At 41.1% G+C, this 26,071-nt stretch overlaps 1 protein-coding gene across 1 annotated transcript in view; it reads left to right on the top strand.

Moving 5' to 3' along the window:
• Positions 1 to 1,150: 1,150 nt before the first annotated feature.
• cskl (c-src tyrosine kinase-like) overlaps positions 1,151 to 26,071 on the top strand; it is a 40,644-nt gene continuing 15,723 nt past the window's right edge. The window contains exons 1-2 of the mRNA XM_023429740.2: positions 1,151 to 1,377; positions 25,057 to 25,140. Of these exons, the coding sequence (XP_023285508.1) occupies positions 25,126 to 25,140 (15 nt within the window). The 5' untranslated portion in view covers positions 1,151 to 1,377; positions 25,057 to 25,125. The remainder of the gene's footprint in view (positions 1,378 to 25,056; positions 25,141 to 26,071) is intronic.

A 26,071-nucleotide genomic window follows, 5' to 3' on the forward strand; every position in this document is an offset into this window, starting at 1 on the left:
AGGATGTCCATAAAAATGTTCAGATGTCTAGCTTAAAGAGGATAATCTGAAAGAGCTACATAGATATTGAAACAAGTTAATTAGGGGTCCAAGCTATACAATTAAATAAGGGTGTATAATATTTGATATTTATGTCAAGAAATAATAGCAAGGGGGAAAAAACTAATCTGAGATAACAATATTCATATCTTACAAAATATTTAAATGGGCCTTTTTAAGTACATATGAAATGTTAACTCATATAGTGGACGTTCTGATTAACCACTGTTGTGGAGATCAGTCCCCAGATCGTCATAATACAGAAATGGACTCATCAGTAATGAGAAGCATTTGAGATCAAATCTGGTTTTGAGCCCATAAAGCAATAACGTTTTTAACTGAAAGATCCAGTATGATTCCCAGAATGCTTTGTGGAAAACAAATATATGGAATCAAATGTTGTGCTCTCTTAACTCTTTGTAGTGTTAACTTTTTCTAGTGTTCCGTGATTGTGATTAATTTAGGCATACCTTTGTAGATTGTTCATGATGTCACTGATCATAGTACCAGGAGTGAGATGTGTGTGTAAATAGGGGTGTCTGATACTAGTATTCAATGTGCAATGAGAAAGATCAGGTGTGGACCAAATATTAGTCAATTAATAATACTTTTGGAGCTCAGTATGTGGTCATCTGTATTTATCATTGTGATAATTGATTACACATATTTATTTACAAATGGCATTTGTGTAAAATGGCTCCTAAACAGGTAACAATGCAGTGTGTGTTCCCTAACTAATTTGCAGTTAATTATATTAACACAAACCAACTGACATACAATCAATATGAGGCATCCAGGAGCCTCTGGAGGAATTTGTATCATATTTTGTGTAAAGAATTACCCTTCGCCTTGGGTACAGTAGCCTAATACAAGATGTACTGGTATGTTACATGTAACATACATCCATCCTGTGCTTAATACCCAGCTTGAAACGTACAGGCAGGCAGCTACAGCTGAGGGGAGACCTCCCGCTGTAACAAGTCCGCCATCGGTTGACAGTCTCACCTGTTGGCCACACGGTTGTGCTCACAGACCGCTCGCCCCGTGGCTGTGCTATTCCTCTGCGCATGCGTGTTCCGTTGACTGAGCGGAGACCATTTCCTCCAGCAGCAGGCCTCTCAGAGCTCCGCCACTCACACACACACACACACATACACACACGCAAACGTACACACATATGCAGACAGAGTACGGACAACAGTCAAAGCAAAGCCACGTTTGGGATTGTCTAATCTTGCTGCAAAAACTGGATGCCCCCCAACCGCAGGAGTCATCCTAATGGGCCTTCGCCGTTAATTTACAGCAACATCTGGTCGACACCACAGTGGTATCTTTTGGGTGAGTTGCTCACAGCGCAGTCACTGTTTTGTCTTCGTTGTGTTGTTGCTGCTGCCGCTGCTGCTGCTGCTGCCGCCGCTGCAACGTTTTTAGCATCGGGAGCTCCAGGATAGTGAACAGGGAGGGGATGTCACTGTTGGGCTGGATATGCTGCCTGTGTCTTCTGTGTACTTTACACTCACCAACGGCTTTTAAGTGATATGCTAATGTGAACGGATTTCAGTGTACAGAGCTAACGTAAAACCTGTTTGAGAGCGTTAGCGTTAGCTGCTAGTTAACATACAATGTAACGTCACGAGATCCATTATCGGACACTATTTATGCTAAGTCTGAACAGATTTATTTCCCCGGTTCACTCCCTAACACATTCCCTGGGCTTGACAGCAGAACAGCACACACAGACGGAACAAGACAACTGTTAAACAACTACTGTGTTGTTGGTTTGTGTAAGCTATTATGTTCTTGTTATGGGCGATTTTGCGGCTGTGCCCAAAACCTCCGAGTCACCCCCCTTTCCCTCTTCTGTTTCCATAGTCGGGCACCTTGGTCGTGGCTAACGCCTTGTAATCTTGACCTTTTACTTGACTCTCCTCTTTGTCTTTCGTATATATTTGTTTGCACAGTGTTGCCGGTACTGTAGGAAGACCCAGAGATAAAGCTGGAAGTCAGTAAAACAGGGAAGCATACTGCATTGTGTTACAGGCGGATGCGCCGTTTGGGATTTTTGTAAAATGTCGTGTAGAGGCACGGTTAGTGTGTCGTTTAAATAGTAACCACTTTCATATAAAACTTGTGCCAATACTGTGGCGTGACCTTTTGTATTGGGTTTGTATTTTGCTGGGAATTGGGGACAGAAAGCACGAAACAATTATACTGTCCGACAATGGACGCAGTAATTTTAGCCACCTCCGCGCTGCACTAGAACACAGGGCTGGAGCTGAGGTTCAGCCCCTTGGCTTGAGGAAACACTGATCAGTATCTTTCCACTGATATTGTTTTAATGTGTGTCCATTATTACATTCTTTAGCATTGCTTTTGGTTTTAGGTGAATATGTGCCTCTTTGTAACAGAAGAAACAATGCTACACAAGAGTTGTCCTGCTAATGACAATAAGAGGAGATATTTGTAAAACACGTTTGGGATTTTGATAGTGTAGTTATCCCACAGGGGAATTGTTTTTCTCTTACATTGCTCCATGAGAAGGTCAGAGGTCATGTTAAGCTACAGAACACCATCCTGGAGCTGGTAGAGCTCCAGTGACTTGCTCAAGGACACCTAAGCAGGGTGGATGCTTGTAAACACAGAGGTTTTCAGGTGAAGGGAAATGAAATATACCGACAATAACTGTGGTATTGCTAAATGTTGTTGGTATCTCATGAATCAGACCGGCGTGAAGCCTGTGCCCCAGTCAAAGCTTGAAGGTAAAAGTCTGAGTGAAATGTTGAAATGTACATACCTTTGCAAGCCGTGGCATGACTGACAAGAGCAATGTAGTGTCTGCGGTGTATTGTTACTTTACACAGCACCTAATTATTTTCAGTGACAAATCTTACGATTAGTGTATTATCTCTGCGGCTGTGCTTGTTATCAGACTTTACTGCTCAGAATCTAAAATATCAGCCCTTCAGATCTTGTCACTTATTTGGATAACTGATTGCTACAGTGGGTTTGAGGCTGATCAACAACTGGATTTTTGCATTATTATCTGGATGGAGACATTGGCAGTTGTACAGTCTGATATGAGAATTATTTTACACAATTTGCTGGTTTACCGATAAATTTAATTTACACAAATTAGTCTTCAAAATTGCAACTAGTTTGCACGCAAGTTCTAAAAATGTCTCCTAATTTGTGATTTTAAAAACGCTGTAACAGTTGGTGTTTGTTGTTTATTTCTTTGCTACCAGATAGTTGTTATCTTTTTTTGCAACCCACCTGTCTTAACTGCAGTGCTGAGTGCTGATGAAGCGCCGTGGTAGCTTTGGGTTTTCTATTAGAGAAATCTGTTACCAAGGCTGGTTGGAGCGAGGTGGGGGTGTGAGGGCTTGGCATCCATTATCCCCAGAGGAATCTGGTGAACCAGACTGCAACATGTTAAGAATCCATATGCTGTGTCTGTCAGGGCTAACCTGCTGCCGGTGTCCAAGGATGTCCAGCATAGTGGCTGGAGGGTCTGTGCTGAGAGTGGTTGCAATTAATGCCTTTTTTCTCTCAGTGTAAGAATTCATGTCATTTCTGTGTGAAAAAAAATTGCACACAATGTTTTATTTTAGCACACTGTACTAGTGCTCTAAACACAGCGTGACTCATCCCTGGTCTGAGTAGTGAGACAGCTCCAGCTCCATCTGTGAAGTCAGACCCATCCAGTAAGGTGGCAGAAGACTTGCAGATTAAATCCTGAACCACGCTAAGTTCTTTCCTTTGCCTGTCTACTGTTTGTCAATAGCTCTCCCCATCTCACTGACTGACTGATGGGTAGATAAGAGTAATCCAATGGAGGTGCAGCTTGACGAGGACTAGAGGTGACATGACAAGTCTGGAGGCTTAGTTACATGTCGGCTCTCTTCTTTTTGGTGATGAGTTATGAGGAGGGAAGAAAAAAAATTGCTCTGGTCGACCCTTGAAGCTGCTAGGAGCTGAGTTCCATTACTGTCTTGTGTTAAGCTCTGAGCTTGGCTTATGTGCTCAGCTGGGAAGTAATGGCTCCTCTGTCTGTACACTGACCATCTCATTGCACATTTGAAGCCGGTCCAAGGCCTTGCTGACCTCAACACAATGACCGCGTTTAGTTCGTTTTTCTCCTCCAGCCTCTTCTCTCCAACATCCACTGTCTCTTTAATCAGCAAGTGCAATACCAGAGGAAGGATTTATCGTGGTGACTTTGGTGCAGAGCTTAACAGTATACTGACACTCATGAGCAACAGGACATCACAGATGGTGCGAGACTTACTGTACACAGTAGGCTGTATCACTCTGCATAGATGCATTCAACACCATTTACTCATGGTTGTCTGCATTTCAGCAGCATGGGATAGTATGTTTAGTACCTGTAAAGGGAAATACACTGAGTTATTAGCAGTGCATGACTATTTATACCCGAACACACAAAGTGCACAGTGTAATGTATTTTACTGAGTCTGATAAGGTATGTGCACATCCTGAGTTGTGCAGGTTTATTCTAGACATTTCAAGATGCAAAGTGGCGAGCAGTGCTATGGTCCACTTATTTAGGAATGATGATGGAAAGTGAAACTGGCAGCAGATCTGCACTGCACCTGCACTGCTTCCTCTTTTTAAATATGTGCAGAGACAGACAGGTGCATCATTCAATAGTACTGTACACACTTGTTTGTGAGGTTTACAACAGTCTCATTATCTCTTAGCTGATAAGTGATCAAAGGTTTTTTTGTGTTTTGTGTACACCAGACACGACTGTAGCTGATTCCTGTTAAAGAAACTGCTGTGTTGCCTGCTTGTGGTACTCCTAATTAGATTACTGCTAGTATTGTGAAGGAAGTATACCTATGCTGTTTCTTAATTTGCGTAATTCCCATACTCACACTTGCTATTTTGAGCACATAAGTGCTTATTGATAAGTATGACAACATGCAGTACACTCAAAATGGTCAAAAAGTTCGGTGTGAAACGCTGTACAAATGAGTAAATCAGCCAGCAGATATTTTGGTGATCGCGGTCACATGTTGCAATTGTCATTTCCAGTGAGTGTACAACAGCACTGTTTGATTTGAGACAACACTGTCTCGTCCGATGTCACGCACTGCGCCAATGAGTATACTGTGCACAGTGTACTACATGTGATGTACCCAATTTGAGACACAGCTATACTGTTTATTTCATATTCAACTGCAACTAATGATTATTTTAATTATCAATTAATCTGCCAACTACTGTCTTGATTAATCCATTAGTTCACACCTCAGTGTGCAAATGTTTAAACAAATGCTTAGTCCTCTTTTGAACTTTAACTCTGTATATTTCTGTGTATTTCGACATCATTGCAAATGAGGGAAACCTCAATGTTCTTCGAAGCTTAACACATAAAATGACAGAAACTGATGAAAATTGTCTGTTACAATTTCTCAAAGCCTAAATTGACGTCTTCAAATTGCCCATTCTGTTCATTATATTATATTATATTATTACTAAATTTAACTAACACATTCGGTGCTTGCCTGTTTTAAATCCTGTTTTTTCCTGCTTTAACTACATCGACCAGAAACATCACTTATTTGGTCCTAATTTATTCTTCTTACAGTGTCGCTCGTATATCTTCTTATTTGATCAGCACCTGCTGAGCTGTGATCATGGCAACTCCCCTCATACCCTCCCTCCTGGTGATCATGCTTCCCAGTAGAATAGCGGCATTGTGGCTGCCATCTTGCGTGCAAACTCAGCGAGGCCCCTCCATCTGGGCAGCGGCTGGTCAGTCAGGCAGCTCCTTGAAGGCTGGGAGGCTTCTACTGCCACGCCTGCTGGCTAGCTGCACAATGTAGGCAATGAGCAGAGCCAGAGGCCTGACACATGCCTGGACTTTCACTACACCCACGGCCTCCAGAGGTTCCCCACTGAGAAGCGCTTCACACAAGAATATTGATAATCCAAAATTTCTAGAAGAAGCCATTTCAGACAAATTCATTTCTCATTGTTTATTTTTCCCTTTTGCACTGTTTATGTGTTGCTACTGTGATGGCATTGAATCATTAGGTTCTCCAGTCATGCATCAAAGTAAAAATATTTTGACTTTGAACACATTGCAAATACATTATATAGATTAAGAAACAGTCTACAAACAACAAATTTTCCCTTAAAATCTTTAAAATCCTTTAAAAATAGTGTGGCAGTATGCTTGCTACATTTAAGAGGCAACGATATAAATGGAGCCTGACCTGTCAGATGACAGTTGGGGGACCCCCACCAGTTCCTGTAACCTGCAGCTTAAATGTTTTATTACCCACATAACGATTTTCTACCTGAGGTGATCATTTAGAAATGGGGTAGTGAAGAATTCCTCAGGCCCAAGACATAAATCAACCAAAACTGCCAAGTCACCAGCTTTGATGTGGCTTATAGGTCCCTGCTCGTCCTTCACTAACCACCCTGCTTCTATACCCAGCAGAGCTACCCCACTGTGCAAAGCAGAACGACACAATGGTTTCTTGTTTAACTGACAGATGAGCTGGATGACATCAGCCTATGTTTTTTAGGGTTGTGCGAGATCTGACATGAAATAATGAGCAGAAGGAAAAATTTCGGTTGAGGGAAACAGCCGGACACTTATTCTTTGAGTGGATCCATGTAGAAGAGCTGACGTCAGGAGCATATGTCTCTCTGCTTGTCTAATTCTGGCTTTGAAAACAGCAGCCAACTCCTGCATAAATGCACAAATTATAGACAGAAATGTAAATATATGCATTACAGGACACTGTTCTGTCAGATTCTCACCACCTCACAAAATAAAATGATTTTATTGGGCTTAGTGAGGAAAAATAAACAATTAGTCTGTGTACAGAACTGCAGTATGGTAGAATCTAATAAGAACAATGTAGGCTAGCAAAAAATAAGGAAGTGACTTCATTGGTGGGGAGTGTTTCGTATATAGCTAGCTGCCGTATTGTATGTGCTCCTGCTCCCATAAAATAAACTCAGTTAGATAAAGTAACTAATGCTATCAGCACAGAAGTGTTCAGCTGATGAATAACTTCAGTCTGTTTTTTTTTGTGTGTGTGAATGCCAGAATGACTGAAACATACGTAGGCTTTGATCAGCAGTGCTGCTTGCTTTCATATATCCAGCTGATTTTGACCGAATGAGCTGAACGATTTGACTCCAATGTTTCTTACTTTCTTACTGGAAAAAAGCTCAGATGTTTTTTCCCCCTTTGCACCAACATGGTGATTTGCTGCTCTGATTATTTACAGTGGAAGAAATCTATAATGATGACCAGTGAGTCACAGGTTGAGGCTGAGGTGAAATACCATCGACGTCTCATTTTGACTGTCTAAACAGTTGCCTTAGTCATTTTTCTATGTGAAACAATGCTGATGACCAAGACTGTACTCTAAGGCTGGGACGATTATCCGACGTAATCGACGTTGTCGATTATAAAAATTATCCGACGTTGAATTTTAGTGTCGACGCGTCGTGTAAAACCACACAGGGTAAATGTTCATAGAACAAAACCGGAACTTTCTAATGGGACCGTTTATATCCATCGTCTTTGGTTTACCCGGATACAAGCGCAGCGCAAGGGCTGGGACAACGTGGTGACGTAATTGAAGTCATTGACTACATGAATGATTTGCGTCTGTGTAATCTATTTGAACAACACGACGGCGTCTACCAGCAGTACGACGGAGCGTGTGGAGCAACACGCGGCAAAAAAGGCTCGCACACGGTCCTCCAAAGTTTGGGAATACTTTAATCTTGACACCAACGGTGCGGTAGTCTGCAGATTCTGTGTGTGTTGGACGGGTCAAATTGTTATATTAAATGACTAACTGGAAAATAATTGCAATAAAATTACTGTTAGGTTAATAAAAAAAAAAATCGCTAGATTAATCGTTTAAAGAATAATTGTTTGGGACAGCCCTACTGTACTCATGTCATGTTGGGATAATTTCCTTATTGCTTCATGTCATCTGGCTTGAAAAGCTACTTCTGATATTTCTGGTATAAAGTGCTTTTATTTTGGCAGAATGCACACTAGACAGGAAGAAAAGCCATAGCAGAAGGCTTAAATTGAAACAACTTACATCCTGGGACTTCATGCACAGCAGTCTGCTGTCAAAAAACATCCAGTGAGCAGTAGTTCTGCAGATGGAAATGTCTTGTTGATGAGGGATGTAGAGGAAAATGGCCAGACTGGTGGTTGAGCTGGCAGAAAGGCTACAGTAACTCAGATACCCACTCTCTACAACTGTGGTGAGCCAAGTGCACTACACGTCCAACCTTGAGGCAGATGAGCTACAACTGCAGAAGACGGTCAGAATTTAGCATCAATCCAATTTATTCAATTTAGCATCAATCCATGGACCCAACATGCATTGTGACAACAGTCTAGGCTGATTGTGGTGTAATGGTGTGGGCAATATTTTCTTGGCACACTTTAGCCCCCTAATACCAATCAAACATGGTTTGAATGCTACAGCCTGTCTGAGTATTGTTGCTTACCATGTGCATCAATGTATGGCCACAATTTACCATTTAATGGCTATATCCAGCATGATAATGCACCATGTCACAAAGCAAGTCTCAAATGAATGTTACAATCAGTTCATTGTACTTCAGTAACCTCCCCAGTCACCAGCACACCGTGCTAACATGTCATTCAAAGTTGTGTTCTTCCCTGGTTACCCTCACTGTTTGATCAGCCTGTGTCCCGGTTCACTGGAGTCCTTCATATGATGAGATGATACAGAAAAATAAAGGGTAAGTAGTGCAGTCAGTATGAATTTGATGGCATGTTTCTCCATTTATAAAGATATGAAACTCTCCCAGCCATTATTATAGCTGTCCTAAGAAGAATGCAGAATGAATCACTGATGATGATGATGATGGTGGTGATGGTGATGGTGACAATGAATTGTGTCTCGGTGGGGAGGCTCCAGTGCTTCCTCTTTTATCCGCTGTTCTATGCATTCCAGAGTAATTTTTGTGCAATTGAGTCATCGGATTGACTTCAAAGATACAGTACAGCAAATGTGTCTGCTTTAATGATGTCACAGAGAGTGTTGAACAGTAAAGTGACCTGAATTAGGTCTACTTTAATACAGGGTTTCCTTTTTGAGGAAGATTTTATTTGATCATTTATGTGTGTAGAACTCCCCCTAGGCTATCCTTTTAATAAAAGCAACATTTTTCCAGATTTTTTTCAAATGAGAGATTAGGAAAATCTCTGCAGTACAGTCTGCATAGAGATGTTGATTGTAGATTGTGGCCTACATCTGGACATATTTCTGATTCACCAGCTGATGAACCCCATTATCGCACACAGAAATCCTATCAGCACATTATTGTGGCCCAAACCCTTTCAATCGCCAACTTAAATGTTGAAAAAGCTGGCATCATATTCTGTGCTAGTCACATGAGAATAAGCACTTTGATTAACTTATTTGGATCCACATTTGCTGCCACGCAACAGCTCCTCTTCCTCGGGTCCATTTTAGCGGTCAACAGTATCTACCCGGTAGCCCTACAGTGTATCCACATGCGCATGCTCTCTTCTAGCCAGTTGTCACCCAGCCTGTAGTAGCCAGGTAATATGAAACTTCACATAAATAACATGATACAGAAATAAAATGGTGTGGTGAGTATCTAATGCTAAGTATTATTTGTTACCTGGTGGGTGGCTTTCATTGCAACGTTTTAAAAATTTCCACACAAAAGACATCAGTCCTCATAAGGTTTGACATCATTGATCAAAATGAAAATCTGTAGTAAAACACACCAGCAGTCTTGCAGCATTTTCACTGATTGTCAGCAGTCTCCTGTTCCTTCCCTTTTTAACTTCACATCCTAATATCAACGCCATGTTCAGGATACTCTGCTCAAATGTTGCCTCACTCTGTTGAATTAAGTGGGATAAGCCAGTAATATGGTATGGTAATATAGTAGCAAAGACATATGGAAACTAACCAGTATGCTACGGGCTATAATTAAAATCTCCTGTTTACTGGTTGGATTGTTGATTGATTAAGTGTAAGTGCTGTTTCCTTGAAGTAGCAAGATTCAAAGTAACACACCACTAATGAACTCAGCAGGTGTTAAAGAAACAATTTCCATCCAAACAGATCATTGGAATAAACTGTTTACGGATCATTTCATGCAAATGCATTATATAAGTAAAAATCCTCATGCAGGATAATTATTAATGTGCATGTAAAGACACTGCTTCTTTCTGTCTTCTGCTTAGTGCAGGTTTTCGAAAAAAATCAATATTGTTTCGCCACCTGATACAGGGTTTCTCCACTGGAAAATGTTCAGGTCGAGTTGGGTCTCAATACATATCGTTTCATGATTAATTTAGTTAGCAGGTGACAGCCTAAATATGTGGCATTTGAGGCTCTGGCTTTTTCCTTGGAGGTTAATGTTTTACTTGTTAAAAGTTTATAAGTCTAGATTTGGTGTCAGTCAGTTGAGAAAAGGGGATTATTGAGTATTTGTAGTGATTAAAGTTGATAGCACAGTGCGAACCTTTTGACTTCAGCTTATTTTCTCTCACACACTCTTTCATTATTATATTCACACTATACTTTCACACAAGGTCTTTCATTCTGTTCTCTTACTGGCCTCTGACTTATGTGCACACATGTAAAGTCACTCACCCATTCAGACCCACATATTATCACTTGGTCATTTTCTCTGACCCTCTTTCTCTCTGTCTGTCTCTTTCCCTCTCACTCAGACACACACACACACACACACACAAACACACACACAGAGATTATCTGCTATTCATGGCAAGGTCCAGGCCTTTGAGTAGACCATGGTGGGGTCAGCGTCGGAGGAACATACAGCCACCCGTCTCAAGTTTCTGCACAGCTCCATCTTGAGTCTCTGGGGAACGTAAGAATGTACCAACCATTTAGGATACGAGGACCCCTCCCTGCATATTCGTTGACTTGTTTGAAGTGTTAACCCCATTGTGTCAAGTAAGGGCCAGAGTTTGGATAAATGTTAGGTTGTAGATTATTTTCATTGTTGGTGCCAATTATGCTTCCTCCATTTAGCTCAGTCAGGTAAGCAGAGGACTGTGTATTGTTATTGGCATAGGATGCTCTTCATGTTGTTACTACGATGTTATTGCAGTAATAAAGCACCACTGTGTTTATGTCCTCATGTATCCATCTATGTGGTGCTGTGTTTTAACCGTAAAGTGCCTCGTATGGTCAGGATGTTTGCTCTGGTGTTCACAGTTTTTATGTTCCCTCCTGTTGTCTCACCTCATATTTTGAAAATGAAAATTAAGGGCTAAAATAACAGTAACTTGATTACAGGAAAATGAATCAACAAACCATTGATTAAGCCATTTATCAAGCCAAAATACCAACCGGTGTAGTTGCTTGTCTTGTTCTAGCTTCTCAAATGTAACATTTCACTGTTTTATCTTTATAACTTAAATATCCTTTTTTGGAATGTTGATCTGAACTAGTTTTTGTATTGTAGGACATTTTATAGACTAATCAAAACTGAAAAATTGGCATTTGAAAGACCTTGCCAGAGTCCCAGAGTAACACTAAGGCTGTGTTAATTCAGTTGGTCCAACATTTCATTTTCTTTGGACTGAAGCAAAGGAACTGAACTACAGGTGTGAGAACAGCACCAGTGCTGCTCTGGGACCCTGTAATGGCCCTTAATATTGCGAACCTTCCAGGTGAACATGCAAATGTAGGCAAAGTGAATAGGGAGAAGGAACATGTAGATGTGTGTTTGTTTTTGTATTAAGTCACATTGTAAGTGGCACAGTTATAAATCATGGTATATACCATATGGTTACAAACAAATTTAAGATCATACTGCTTAACTCTATCTGCACAGGTTTCTCTTTAAGGCTGTATCCTGTCCCTAGGCTGTGAGAGTGAACAGGGTTATCACTGCACGCAGTGTGTGTGAGGCTTTTGTGAATTTACTGAAGAAGTCCCAGAGCCCTGCTCTCCGCAGGCAAGATTTGCAGTTGCTGCCTTGGCAAACATTGGCTCTGCATTAGCAGAAATTCTCCTCTGTGGTGCTTCCTGTGTGCCTCAGTGTCTACCTGGGTTTTCTCACCCACACCATCACCTTATCACCCAATGTCCTCATCTACAGGTGAAAACAGGCTCTGGATGTGCTGCCCAAATGCAGTTTTTCAACCTACACAGTACTCTCTGTGGAACACACACACACACACACACACACACACACACATACACATGCACATACACACATACACACATACATTCAGATACTTCAATGTAGCAGTATGTTCTTTTAGTCTGCATACATTTGTTCATTGTAGCCTCTGTTTAGTGTTTCAGCTGATGTTGTGTTTTGCTTTCCTGTCACTACAGACTGGTTGGCAGGCTATGTTGACTGGCTTTGTGTGTGGGGAAGCAAGAGTTGTTTTCTGTTGTTTCTTTGATCAAGAGAGGTGTGGAGTGCAGGGGAATCTGTCCTCTATGTCATTGCAGCAGATGCAAGGTCAGTGGTCGGAGTCACAGATGTCTGTTTAATTGTACTTGCATGTGAATCTTGGTTGTATATGCTGTGTGATATAATAAGGGTTTAAGATTCCAGCATACTGTATATAGGGAGAGGTGACATGCCTCAGTATTTTGTCTCTGATTCACACACATCGAGACAGACACACACCCAGTCTTCAGACCTCCAGTTATATGTAATGTGTAACATACTATCAAAGCAGTGTCAAGCAGATCTCCTTTTAGCTAATTAGGCTACATTTCTTAACCTAGCCTATGAAAAGAAACTAATGACCTAGTTAACATTGTCTCTAGGGTTGTACAATTGTGGCTGAAACGATAATGATTAATAACTAGTTATTTTGCTAGATATTAAGAGAACAGCCGTTTCACTTTCATCACTTAAATTTAAATCTTCTTGTGTTCTATATCAGCGTATCAACGTTTTCTGCATCAGGCATTCTGGATATAAAGACCTTTGTTAGTGCTGCTTGAATGCAGAATGAAACAGTGATGTGACATGAATGTGGAATAGTGGTGTGTGTGTGTGTGTGTGTATGTATATATATATATATATATATATATATATATATATATATATATAACTAGTTATATATATATAACTAGTTATAGTTATATATATATATGTGTGTGTGTGTGTATGAACCACATTTGTTGTTGACCAAAATGTAAAATGCGTCAGCGGTTCTGCACCAGATGGGTTTTCTAAGGAAAAACCTGCTAGACATTTCAGACTGCACAATAATTTCACTTCCTGTCAGTGAGTGAATATGCATGGAAGCATCTGCATGTGTTAAATGCCTGTTCACATATTCTGTATGTGTGCACAGACATTTTTACTTCCTGCATGTGAGCGCACACATGTGCCTGCACCCCACAGTGGAGAGTGCCCCACACTCTGCGCTAATGCAAGACTGTGGTTGGGTATTAATAATTCAGGCATAGCTGGGTGGAGCTTCTATTATTCATGGTTGGCATTGGAACCAACAGATAAACTGCTGTTAATATTAAGGACCAGCAGATATAGAAACGGACAGTCTTCAACACTTTCATGCTTGTCTCTATCCTCCACCCACTGCACCCACTCCTCTACACTCCCATAACTCTAACTAACACTAACTTTTGCTTATGTCCTTGCTCTTGTCAGCTCTGTCCTCTTCATTTGTAGCACTCTCTCTCTCTCTCTCTCTCTCTCTCTCTCTCACTTTGTATCATCATCTATATCTCTCTTTCTACTTTCCCCCCATGTCTCTGTTTCATTGTGTTGAGCTGTATCTCTCTCCGTCTCCTTTTTGCTCCATCTCTCTGTGAAGTCTTAATTCACATTCAAATATGCTTTGTTGGAACAAGATGTTTCTTACATGAGCCCAACACCAAAATGGTAATATTAATTTACAGTTAGAAAATGTTATGTAACAGAAAATAGAAAAGATATGCAGCTGGGTCTGAAATGTAGCTCAAATATATAATTGCTTCAAGAGAGTAATGAATAATAATTAGGGCAGCTACTTTCAATTTACTTTTGTTTTACAGCTATCAATCGTGTTCTGGTTGAAAAGACCAAACACTGGTTGACAGCCTGATGAGTGCACTGGATCTCATTTTTCATGAGAAAGTACAGCTCTGTTTCTATCTGTCCTTGTGTCTACCTTCTTTTTTGAGGATGCACCAACCGAATCTGCACATAGTCAATTTCTTTCTCAATTTGGGATTACTCACTGCTCAGGTAATCTCTATAATCTCTATTTTGAGCAAAACTAGTATTCCAGTGTCCTTAGAAAGTTGGATTTTGCCTTCAGCCTCTTCCACTCTGCCTATCTGGATCTCTTCTCCCTCTCTCCCCTCTTTAGTCCACAGTTTTTTCATGGAGAATTTTCTCCATGGTGTTAGTGCTTCTGCCACTGAATGCTTCTTTTATTGAAGAGATTTGCAGCTCCAGTCACCACTAATGCCACTACCATATTGTACCAGCACCCTCCCGTGGCTGCTGCTAATGACATTCTTTGTGTCTCCATCCCCATGCTTCGCCTCCTCCTCGGGTCTGAATGGAGGAGTTGTCATGTGTTGCCATCAAAGGAGGAGGAGAGGCCATGAAAGAGGCCAGGCACCCCCCCCCCCTTTTTTTTTTTCCTCCTCACTCTCTCTCTCTCTCTCTCACCCCCTGGGATGTTTGAAGCCACTTAAGTAGGTGTGGGACAGCATACATAAGGCTATGGTTGGAGAATGTGTATGCATATGTATGCAAGTGACAGCATATATTAGGGGGATGAGGGCATTTTGTGTGTACTTCTGTGGTTGTGTGTATGTTGTCAGTGAGAGTTCAGTAACATTGACAGGATGAGCAAAGGCTGAAGTGTGTGTGTGTGTGTGTGTGTGTGTGTGTGTGTGTGTGTGTGTGTGTGTGTGTGTGTGCGCGCGCGCGCGTGTGCATGTGTGCATGTGCAACAGCCAGGCAGATGTCCTGTCAGTGGAGCACTGAGCCTCCCAGAATCCCCAACTCTCTGGCTGTAGGCCTGCGTCCCCTCCACTTCCCAACCCTCCTGTCACCACTTTGGGAGCTTCCACCTCTTGTCTGCCTCCACATATCATTTTGCACTAAGGCCGCAGTAGTCTTCAGTCATTCTGTCCTTCTATTCTACTCTGCATTTTCACACAGACTCATGCATGCCTACATCAGCAGCAAGATTTTGTCTTCATCTAATAGCTAAAAGATAAATGGAGCCAAGTCTGTACAGCTGCCCACACACACACACACACGCATAACACTGCTGTTAATGTACTTTTGAGCATGAATCACTTTCTCAGTTCATTTGTTAACCTCACCAGTGCGTACTTAGCATAGACCTATGTGAAGAGCCTCATATCCTATCATTTTTAAAGACACTCTGGTATTTTTCATTGTTAACTATTAAAGGAAAAGGCCAATTCTGTTCTTATCAGCATTTCCCCTAAAGAGACTTCAGCCAACAGTATATTTGTCCTACTCTCAAATTTTGTCTGTATCCACGGTCTGATGAAAGAGCCATATTGTTACACTGGGACACATATTCTTTTATTATTTTCTACCTTGCAAGTGTGGTTTATTCTGAAACAACTCTACTGCATCCTCAATCTTTCAGAGTAGCCCCGTGTTGGCCATGCTACACTGTAGTGCTAGTTTCATGTGCTGGGAGGAATTAACTTAAATTAACTTGAATGAATTAAATTTTTAAAGGAGCAATCCTCAGATTTTCCACACTAAGGTCAGCTTACTATATTATTATAGTACTACTATTACTTACTATTATATTATAGTATTCTGTGGGTCTGGTGGTAGCCTTCTTAACTCACGAGAGATGCTGCTGAGTTGGATCATGGGAAATGTAGGATTCAGCATTTCTGGAGTTTTACTGCTACTAGAGACTTAAAGACAGAATATCTCAGTCTCTGGTGCTTTAATTTTGACGATACATTATTTAATCTGTCTCTAAGAAGGCCTCGGACTTAATGAAAGTGCAATGATAAATTGCTGAACTCCACCTTTGATATATTTAGTAGCATTAAGATTGCAGAAAAATATGTGATTTCACTGAATCTTCTTTTTCTTCTCAAGTCTTCTTGCATTTGGCATGCATTCTTACTTTAAATACAAAAACCACAGTGTAGAGTCCTGGAAACGGCACCCATCATGGTCCAAATATAAATGGGGAAATCCTGTAAGAAAAGTAGTACAAGCAGGCACACCCCCAGCAGGCAGACTCTTTTATGCAGCGTCTCCATAATGTATGCAATGATGAAAACGACTGCAGCCTGCCTCCGCCTGCATGGATATTGAGAGGATATAAATAGCCGGGGCTGGATGAGTGTGCGCTGAGACTGGAACCGCAGCACACAGAGCTTAAACAATAAGCCGTCACCACTACCCTTCCTCCCCTCTGCTTTCTCCAGTCCAGCAGCCTCCCACAGCTCGAGAGGGTGGGTGGGAGGGGGGATTCTCTCTCCCTCTTCCTTTCTTTCTTCCACTTCCTGCCTCTCTGCTTTTGTAATCTGTCATCAGTGGTGAGCCCGAGCCTGTCACTTGTTACGTCAGAGAGACAGGAGGGCTGGCTGTTTACCCACCTGTCTGTCTGTATGTCTGACTGTAGTGGGAGAGGTATATCTGTCACACTGCTCTATTTCTCATTCACTTAGATAAAAATAGGGGGCGACGGCTGTAGATTAGACACGCACATGACTCCTCTGCTCTACTGCAAAGAAATTGTGTTTTTTTTCCTCTTTTGCTCAGTTTAGAATTTCACCGCTTTCTCATTGGTAAATTGTGTTTTCTAGCATCACTTTAGACCATTTCTCTTTGAGTATAAAGCAGACTTTTGACTGGCATAAAGTTATTGTTTATAGCACAGCCTTGCTGTTTTTGTTTGCTTAAATTTGACGTCATAAAAAGTCTTATTTATCTACTATTTTTGTATTTTAGGGCTTTAAACTTTGTCGGTATTCCTGATCACATTCGGGGATTGGTGGTGAATGATTTGCTCAAAAGGATTCAGGCTATGTCAAGCCATCACGTCTTATTTTCATTTGTTAGAAGCAGCAGGACAAATGAACGTGTTTAGATTGTAGAAGTGTACTCTGAAGGTTGTTAGTTCAAATCCCTGAGCCATCTGGTGAATCCGTGCAGGGGAAACGTCATTAATCTTACATTCCTCTCCCCCAGCAACGATTAACAGTGAGATACCCTTGAGCAAGGCACTTAAATCTAATCCCTCTAGTCCAGCTGCTGGTTGATGCTAGAGGTCTGTGGTTGTGCTGGGCAGCATTTTAGAGTAATAAATGTTTAAATAAATGTTTAAAAGACCGCTAAAGAACCTCAACCCAGAAGACTGCATCCATCTGTCTTTCTCGGCAAGAGTTTCAGTGGGACAGGGAAAAGAGCACTATAGCTAAAAAAAAAAAAAAAAAAAAAGGTGAAGATCGCTAGAAATGTTTAATGTGGCAGATGGCAGAGGCAGACTCACAGTTGTAGTGATTGGGTGAGCCACAGTCTCTCTTAACTTCCTTCGTTGCATGATCATCTCCTTCATTATTTACCATCCCTTGCAGCTCTCTCCTGTCTCTCTGCTCTACTGGAGAGTTCAGTGTCCCCCTCTGTGCTCCTGTTCCTACCAGAATACTTACACAACTTCAGTTTCCTCCTCTGACTTCTCCCTGGTATAATTCCAGGAATCTCTTTCGGGATCAAGTATCTGAGCTTTTGTATATTTGATAATGCACTTCTAATCTTTCTTAGTATGGAAGGTTAAGGGTGATTTATGTGAAATTTTAACTCCTGGTTAAATTATTGGTACAGCATGTGCCTTTAAGTTTCATAATTGCTGTTACCCGCTTAGCAGCAAAACTGCACAAAACTACAAACATCAAATGTGGGAACATTCATCTGGACTGCGACTTTGATTTAAACATCGGTTAAATTTCCTCTGTCTCTAGTTAAGAGCAGCCAATATAGATGAACTAATCTGTGAACTGTATGTAATATACCTTAACCATATCACTCTTGGTATCAAAACTGTTGCTTGAAAACACTGTTCGTTTGTGTTTCTGTGTGGTGAATGAGTTGTACGTTTGTTTTGTTGCCTTATCCCTACACTGAACACTGTCTGTCAGAGTCATGTGATCACTGAAGCACAGGAGGCCCAGTAGCGGCTGCCTGCTGTGGTGGGAGACAGCTCATCCAGATGAAAAGGACATGAGGACACTGAGGCATACTAAATGTCTGGGGATACTGCTTCCATCGCTGGGCACATTATCTCTGCATTTGCACTAATTGAAGCCCACTTCCTGGTTCCTTGTAGGGGGTCGCTTGGCACATAAATGTACACGCATATCCACATTAAACGAGGTGTACACACCACATCTTCTCCCTGGAGCTCTACCAAGAACAGGGCATTTTGTGTCTCATTAATATAAAAACTGTTTTATGAGTGACGTAACAGCAGGCCAACTATAGGTATCGGATTGTAGCCTACTACTGTAGCTTGGCAAAACTAACTGGCGGCTGGTTTTAAGGCACAGGTTCTGAATACAGACTGTGTTTTTCTCTGTGGAGTGAGCGTTTTGATACTTTGTCAGTAGTTAAGACATGGATATCTCCCTTTCAGCAATATGTGGGAACTTTAATTCTGGCTTTAACCCTGTTGCATTGAGTAGCCTACTTATTGTTTTTGTGTTGAGTGCAGTCCTTAGGGAGAACAAGTCTGTCTTAGTGTGTTACTGGGTTTTAAAATCAAGAGGGTGTTGATAAAAAAATATTCCTCAGTGTTTTTCTGACACGTAATTAAAAAGTAACCGTCTTGTTGTCAGTTTAGATTACTTTTGCTGTATGTGTGTTAAGACAAAGGCAGCAATCAATGAAATGCATAATTAAAAATTCAAGTGAATTGTTAATAAATCCAGGTATTTACATACATTCAAATTCATATGGAAGCTGGTCCAGCAAAAATAGACCTGCCGTGTAAAGATATCAGAGTGGTTAAAAGAGCTGGGGTCTTGCGTGGCTGACAGACCCAGTGAACACAAACTCTCTCACATTCACACTCACACAGACACACACACTAGCTAAAATAGCAGAGGATTGTCTCCGACAGCCGCAACTGAGCCGGAACACGACGCAGCCATGCGCTCGGTGATCGCTGAGCAGGCATATAGAGAATGGAGAAGCAGGCTTTTTGTCAGATTGCATAGCACACTTGTCAGAATTGGAAGTTGGAAGAGGGATCACAAATGGGTTGATTTTAAATGAAGGAGCTGTGTCACTTGTGCTGATTAACAGTGACCATCATCACTGGTCCTTAATAAGAGCAGGAAAAAAAACAGTCAGCGATCATCTGTTCAATCATTGATAGTTGAGCTGATCGCCAATCAGTACAAGTCTAGTCTGTTCTGTTAAAAATAGGCACCTGCACTGTTTGTACGAAGTAACTGAAACTCAGTTTCAGCCTCAGCTGAATGTCTTTAATGTAATTGTGCAATAGTGACAGAGGTAAAAATGCAAATTGTGCTGAACGTCAAACATGAGGAGAGACACTAAAATGTATTACCTCACTTTTGTGCACAAATCTGAATTTGCATATTTCCCAACCAGGGTATCACATTTGTTCACTGTGTGCCGTGGGCACCACCTCACATATGTCATACTGTATATGGTCATAATTTTCTGTTGCAAACAAGTCTCCTGTCAGCTACTTTACATATGAGAAAATGCGATGCAGCCACAAGTCATTTGTTGTTGACAGTTCCATGCTGTCCACTCTGCAAAGCGTCCGTCTCTCTGAGCGTTTTTTGTGAGCTTATACTGTACATTTGCATAGCCAGTAGGTCACATTTCCATATTTTCCCCCGTTTCTTTTTGCTGCCAGTACACTCTACAATACAAACTTTGTACTGAGACTCGGTCAGGGTCCGGTCTAATAACTTAAGCTAAAAACTGCATTCTCAAAAAACCAACACAAAGCTGCAATGTAAGAACATTTAGTTCTGTGTATAGCCCTGTCTTTGCATCATACAGAGCACTTGTGTGGCATTACTTGACCAACCAGATGATGGGAATGTTGTTTACTGGTTAATGCTGTGTGATGGCAGCTGTTGTTTAATGCTGGCTCAGTAAATTGAATTTCGCCGAGGACAAATGATGACATCCTTATTTAAACAGACATATGTCTGGGCCATGCTAAATTGTCACCCCAAGTAAAAGCAGAGTTTTATAACCTCTTGACACTGTGCTAATAGCACTGTAATCTGTGAATGGCCCTGGGCCTGCCTCAGAGCAGAGCCTTATTTTTACATAACCCACAGCTTTGTCACAGTAGTTTTAGAAAACTGACAACAGCAGCCTCAGTTAAACTTGTTTATTTATCCAGGGAAAAGCTGACAGAGCAACAATCAGCTAAACATTCTCACAGTGGCTTGCACATGGTAGGTGTCCAGTACAAAGAGCACTGTGAGTCTTGGGTTGAGTGTCAGCTAATAAGACTTGGATTAGAGTGTAAGATAAATGCCCCGAATTATAACCCGTAATGTGCTGCTAAAGCAGAACTGTAGAGATCTGAGGCTTAACTCCATCAAGTGACAAATCTCTGAGCTGTTTCACTGACAAGGAACAGGGAGACTGGTAGTGTTAACATTAATGAAACAGGGAATGTGCTCTTACTCTATGGTTATTGTCTGTACTGTCACTGGATCAAGTCAGTTTCTCATTCAGTGTCAGAGCAGTGTGTATTTCTATGGTGTAAAATCACAAGAAAATAAAATGTTTACTAAACCGGAACAAATTTAACTGCATGAAGCGAAAAGAAGCACATTGAATAATGAGGTGTGGTCAGACAGATATGACAAGCAGAAACCCTCATGAATCAGACCAGCACCAGCATACCTTCAGTTTTAAAGTTATTGTTTGATCATCTACAATTTAAACCTTCTCTTACTTTAAAAAATATATTTTTTTTCTCTTTCAACAAAAAGGAAGCATCACCATTTTCAGGAAGACTTGTCTTTAGCAAGGCCCACCAGCCTATAGCAAAGACACATAGCTGATACATGATGCTTTTTGACTGTAGCTATGCTTGTGTGATGAGCAGAGCGGTGTAGCTTCAGGATTCTGGATGCTGGTGTTGTACAGAAACAAAGGATAATATTACTTTATTCTCAAAGTACAGTGGATATCAAGAACATGTCTCAGACGCACAGCCAGCGCAGGGAAATATTAATGTGGTGAAACGAGATCGCACAGGCACGCAGTAGATAGTAAACAAGCAACAGGACCCCGCATCCACTTTATCAAGTCCATCTCGATTTACCAAAGCAGCTCCTGTGCAGTAGGTTGATATGAGGCACAAAGACTTTTGGAGACAGTTCAAGTACAACATGATTTAGCATACACTCCTAGTGATAATGGAAATGGCACATAAGACACAAACAGTAGTAACATTACTGTCATCTGGCATAGCGAAGGAAAAGGCAGTGCTGCACTCTGGGAAGTACTACTTCAAAGACTGCTGGTCGGCGTGTTGCCATGACACTGTCACCAGCATCTCCTGTCGCACAGAGAGAGGAAATTAGGAGGAGGGGAGTGGAGAAGGAAGTGATTTCCACTGGTGTGTGGCATATCTGGTAGCTGGGGTGAACTAGAATGCTAAATGCACGCTTTGATGTGTGACCTTAACATATGATGATGAGCCATAAAGTTAGTCTTTTTATTAAAAAAGACTCTGGTGCTGGTGTCAAGTGCTCAGCTGGTCCCTGATCCTGGTTTGATTTTAAAATTATTAGGCCGTGCTCAGACTAATAATAGCACTGTATCAAAAATGCAAGGCCCCTGATTCATTTCATTGAAGCCATTGCATTCATAAAGTGGGACTACCACAGCAGAGGGCTTACACTAACATGAAATAAAATAAAAATACAGGCAAATCTGGAGAAGTTGATTCTGGCATTTCCCGCAACGCAGGGCATCATCGATGCAATCGATGCAAACACACACCTAGTAAAATCCTTTGCACTGAGGATCATTATGTTGAAGTAAAATATCGCTGCTCTGACAACTTTCCAGAGTTGTAAAATCCTGTCTCAAAGGGATATAAACTGTTGTGCAGTGTCTTGGTGTGTAATAAGCTTCAAACTAGGCTTACTGGTTCATATTTCATCTCCTGACAGGTAACTCGAGCAGCATACCTAAAACACACTTCTTTTCTTTATATTTTTGACACGCTACTATTATCAGCCTGAACACAGCTTTGGTTTTATGCGTAGATATTCAGTGGAGAGTTACTATACCCTCTTTCTCAGCATCAAACATGTATGGTGTCACTATACATTCATTCTCAGTATGGGTGTCTTCTCTGAGAGAAAGTGAAGTCTTGTGGCAGAGTGTAGACAGTGTCCATGCTCTGCAGTCTGCTATAGAAAATTGAATTGAAGAAGAACTCTTTTCACTCACTGGCTTTACTGAGTACCACTTGACTGACTTAAGAAGAGTGATGTGAGCAGTGTGATGCTGAAGCTCTTGAATAGCTGGCAGGCATTCCTCAGCATTGAAGAGCATTAAGAATAGCACTCATTTGTCTCTCCTATATTGTCCAGCTCGTGTGGCTGTGGGTTGGCGAGCCACACTGCTCTGTTCCAGCAGCAGTGCGTTAGACGTAAAGAGTGTTAAAGGGAAAGAAGCGCGTGCCCTCCGGGTGCACCGGAGCAGCCTGGCCTTGGATATATTTGGCTCTGTCAGTTTGCATACAGATCTGCAATGGTCTGCAATTAGGCTGTTTCCTGTTTGAACACAGGATATGGCAGTGCATTGAAGCTTGGCCATAGATGCTCTCAGAGAGCATGCCAGCCAGTAGCCAAGCCCTCTGAAGGAGATGCATCATTTTCATGGGTCTAAAATTACACAGTGCACTGAGTTACTTTGAGAGTGCTGGTGGGAAACAACTGGCTTACGCTCACTGGACAAAAAGTTCAGCTACTTTTCATCAAATAGACTAAATCACAGTGAAAACTATAGGCCCTATTAATGCAGGGCAAATCAAAGTGAGGGGAGAGGTTAAAGAAGGCATTTTTAGTTGGGATTATGATTAACTTGTTTTAGTGCTTTATTCACCATTTTATTGATCTATTGTGACCTGACTGTTGAGAGTGGCTGTAGTCGGTCTAAAGGGAAGCAGTGACCAGAGTACCCATGGTCACACTGGACTCCCAACTACAGCCCCTCCCATCCTCATATGAAATGCTGGAAAAATATGTGCAGCTACTTCCTCCTTTTTACTCACCTCCCTGCCCATTTCAACTTCCTGTTCTCTGACCTGGTCGGAAGTGAGATGCTTTGAATGGAGGCTACTGCGGGAAGCCTTTATTCACTTATGGATCAACCATCAAGCTATGATAATATTTAGCTTGTTGGAACCGATTTATCACTGTGTTTCTGATGATGAGGGGCTACAGTAAAAATCAAAAAGCCCTTTAAGGGTGTGTGACATATAAGAGACATGTAAAAAAAACACACACACAAAAAGACAATAGAACACACAAACATATAGGTTAATGTAGGCACACATGTAGAGACACACCCTCCCAGGCACACACCAGTACCCTCTATATTATTATACACACTTTCAGCCACACACTTTGACACACCCAACCACACATGGAAACTGAAACACAGATGCACACACTCTCATCACTTGCAGTTTATGTCTCCATGTTCTTTCTCCCTCTTTCCCCCTTCTCTTTCTCTGTACCCCAACCCCCCCCCCCCTGTCTCCTTGTCACTGGATCAAGGTCACCTTTTAAAAGTCTAGTAATTGGCTGCAGAAGCAAGATGCTCAACAGACTTCTCAGAATTTCATATTTTGCATCCAGTGACTATATTATTACTATAATTAAAGAGTTAGAAAGCCACCTCCCAGATAGCCATGTGTCTTTTAGCTGTCTTTTATCAGCAGCTTATTTTGTTTGTCAAAGGAACCAAAAATCAGAAACTGGTAGGATACATATGCAAGTCCAGGCATGTTATTGGATTTGAACCGCTGACCAAAGACAGTACCTCTATTATTTTAGAGCCGGAACACATTTTTTGACTAATCCACATACTCATTTATCTCCAGACACCTTTTCATAAAATACAAATGTACCCTCACTGGTTGACATGCAGTAAGATGCACTGATGCTTGTGGTTTTCTTTATGTGATAGTTAAAATGCATATTACACCAGAACCAGTGATTATAGACAAATCCATATCATAGCACATACTGCTACACGTTTTCTATATATCCCAGTTAAATATAATTCCCACCCTGACTGTAGAGGGAGCATATAGAAAAGAAATACAGTAAGGTCATTTGAAAAGGTCATTCCACTGCCGGTGTGGGAGGCAAGATGTGGTTATTTAGTTGTGCTTCTGTGACTTGTTTTCTGTGGACATGTACTACATTGTCAGCTGACGTCTTTTCTAAAACAACAGCTACACTTGCATGCACATTTTACAGACAAAGATAGATCAGGAATTAGGGCTGGGTATTGCCCCTGATTTCCCGAACTGACTCAATTCCAGTTGGCAAGGTCCCAATTTCATGCAATTTCCAAATCAGTTCGATTCAACACCGATTCGGCAATGGCAGTTGCAATTTTGCTTGAGAGTAAGAACTAATGCGGTTACTTGTACCATTAATCTGGTATTATTAAAAACATTAAATGTGTATGAGCCCATCCACGGGAGACTGTAAAAGGCATAGATTAAAAGATTGACCTCAGGATTTTATGAATCGATATCGATATTCATTATTCAAATGAAGATCGAATCAGAGAATCGATTTCTTTCAACCCAGCCCTATCCATAATCATCTGTAGTAAGAGATAAGTATATAGCTAACATTCATTCTTTAAAATGAACAGATTATTAGTTGTATTTCTAATGCCTTTTTTTTTTTTCTTTTCTTACAGCTCTGATGGTACTAGCTGAACACTGACCGCTACCTGCCTGAGGACACCTGCTGCCCAATTCCCTTCATCATGTCTGGGATCCACGTAAGTGAAGCATAAATTGCATATTTTTCACCTTTACCTATCCAATATACAGGTTTTTACAGGTGCTCCAGTAGGCAAACACTTTCAACAATACGTTTCATACAACTTTACACATCTAGACGAGAATCTACTCTGGAGTCAGCATCTGCTACTTTTTTTTTTTTTAAACTACAGTTAGAAGAACAGTCATCTCAATGATCATCTAAGGAAAAGCATTTGTTCACTTTTCTTTAACTAATCAAACTAAACCTGACATAATATTAAAAACAAAAGTTTCTATCTGTCTAAATGGGCTTTTCTCTTGTTCTGATACTTATTTGGCAGCATGTCTCCACTGCTGGGTGACATGCATGTTGTCTGGGTCCAGTGGCTTTCACATCTACTCTCTGAAATGTCAGTTGTTGTAATATTTGTACTGAAGGAGTTGATGCATATTCTTCTGTCACACATGTCTTACATATGAACACTTTAGATAAAAATGCATGTATAGATCTTTATAAGCACTGTCAGTAAAGCAGTTCATGTTTAAGGTCTTCTGTTTAACATCAATGTTCAAATGAATAAACCTGGTGGGTAATTTTCTCTAATACCAGCAGTCCGGTTTTATACTGTTGTTTAATATTGGAAGTTGGTTCATTCTCTCTAGATGAAAACAACACTGTAGTACACGCTTCTGTGATCCGTCAAGGTTTTTGACGGTGCTGATCTGTTTTCAACATCAAGAATCAGCTTTAATGCTCAGTAATTTCTCCATTGTTTGGTCCTGCCTGTGTTTTGTTGTCTGCAACCCTTTCCCACACTGAAGCTTCCTAATTAGTACTGAACTGTGAAGCTGCAATCCGCACTTCACTCACATGAAGTCACACTCAAAGCTCAAAGCTGTTCTATGGATAACACGCCACATTAATAAGGCAGAAGGTAATAAGGTCAA

The sequence above is a fragment of the Seriola lalandi genome, unplaced genomic scaffold (assembly GCF_002814215.2).
Source record: "Seriola lalandi dorsalis isolate HSWRI2012SDOR001 ecotype SW California unplaced genomic scaffold, Sedor1 jcf7180002054898, whole genome shotgun sequence".
In the NCBI taxonomy this organism is placed as follows: Eukaryota; Metazoa; Chordata; class Actinopteri; order Carangiformes; family Carangidae; genus Seriola; species Seriola lalandi.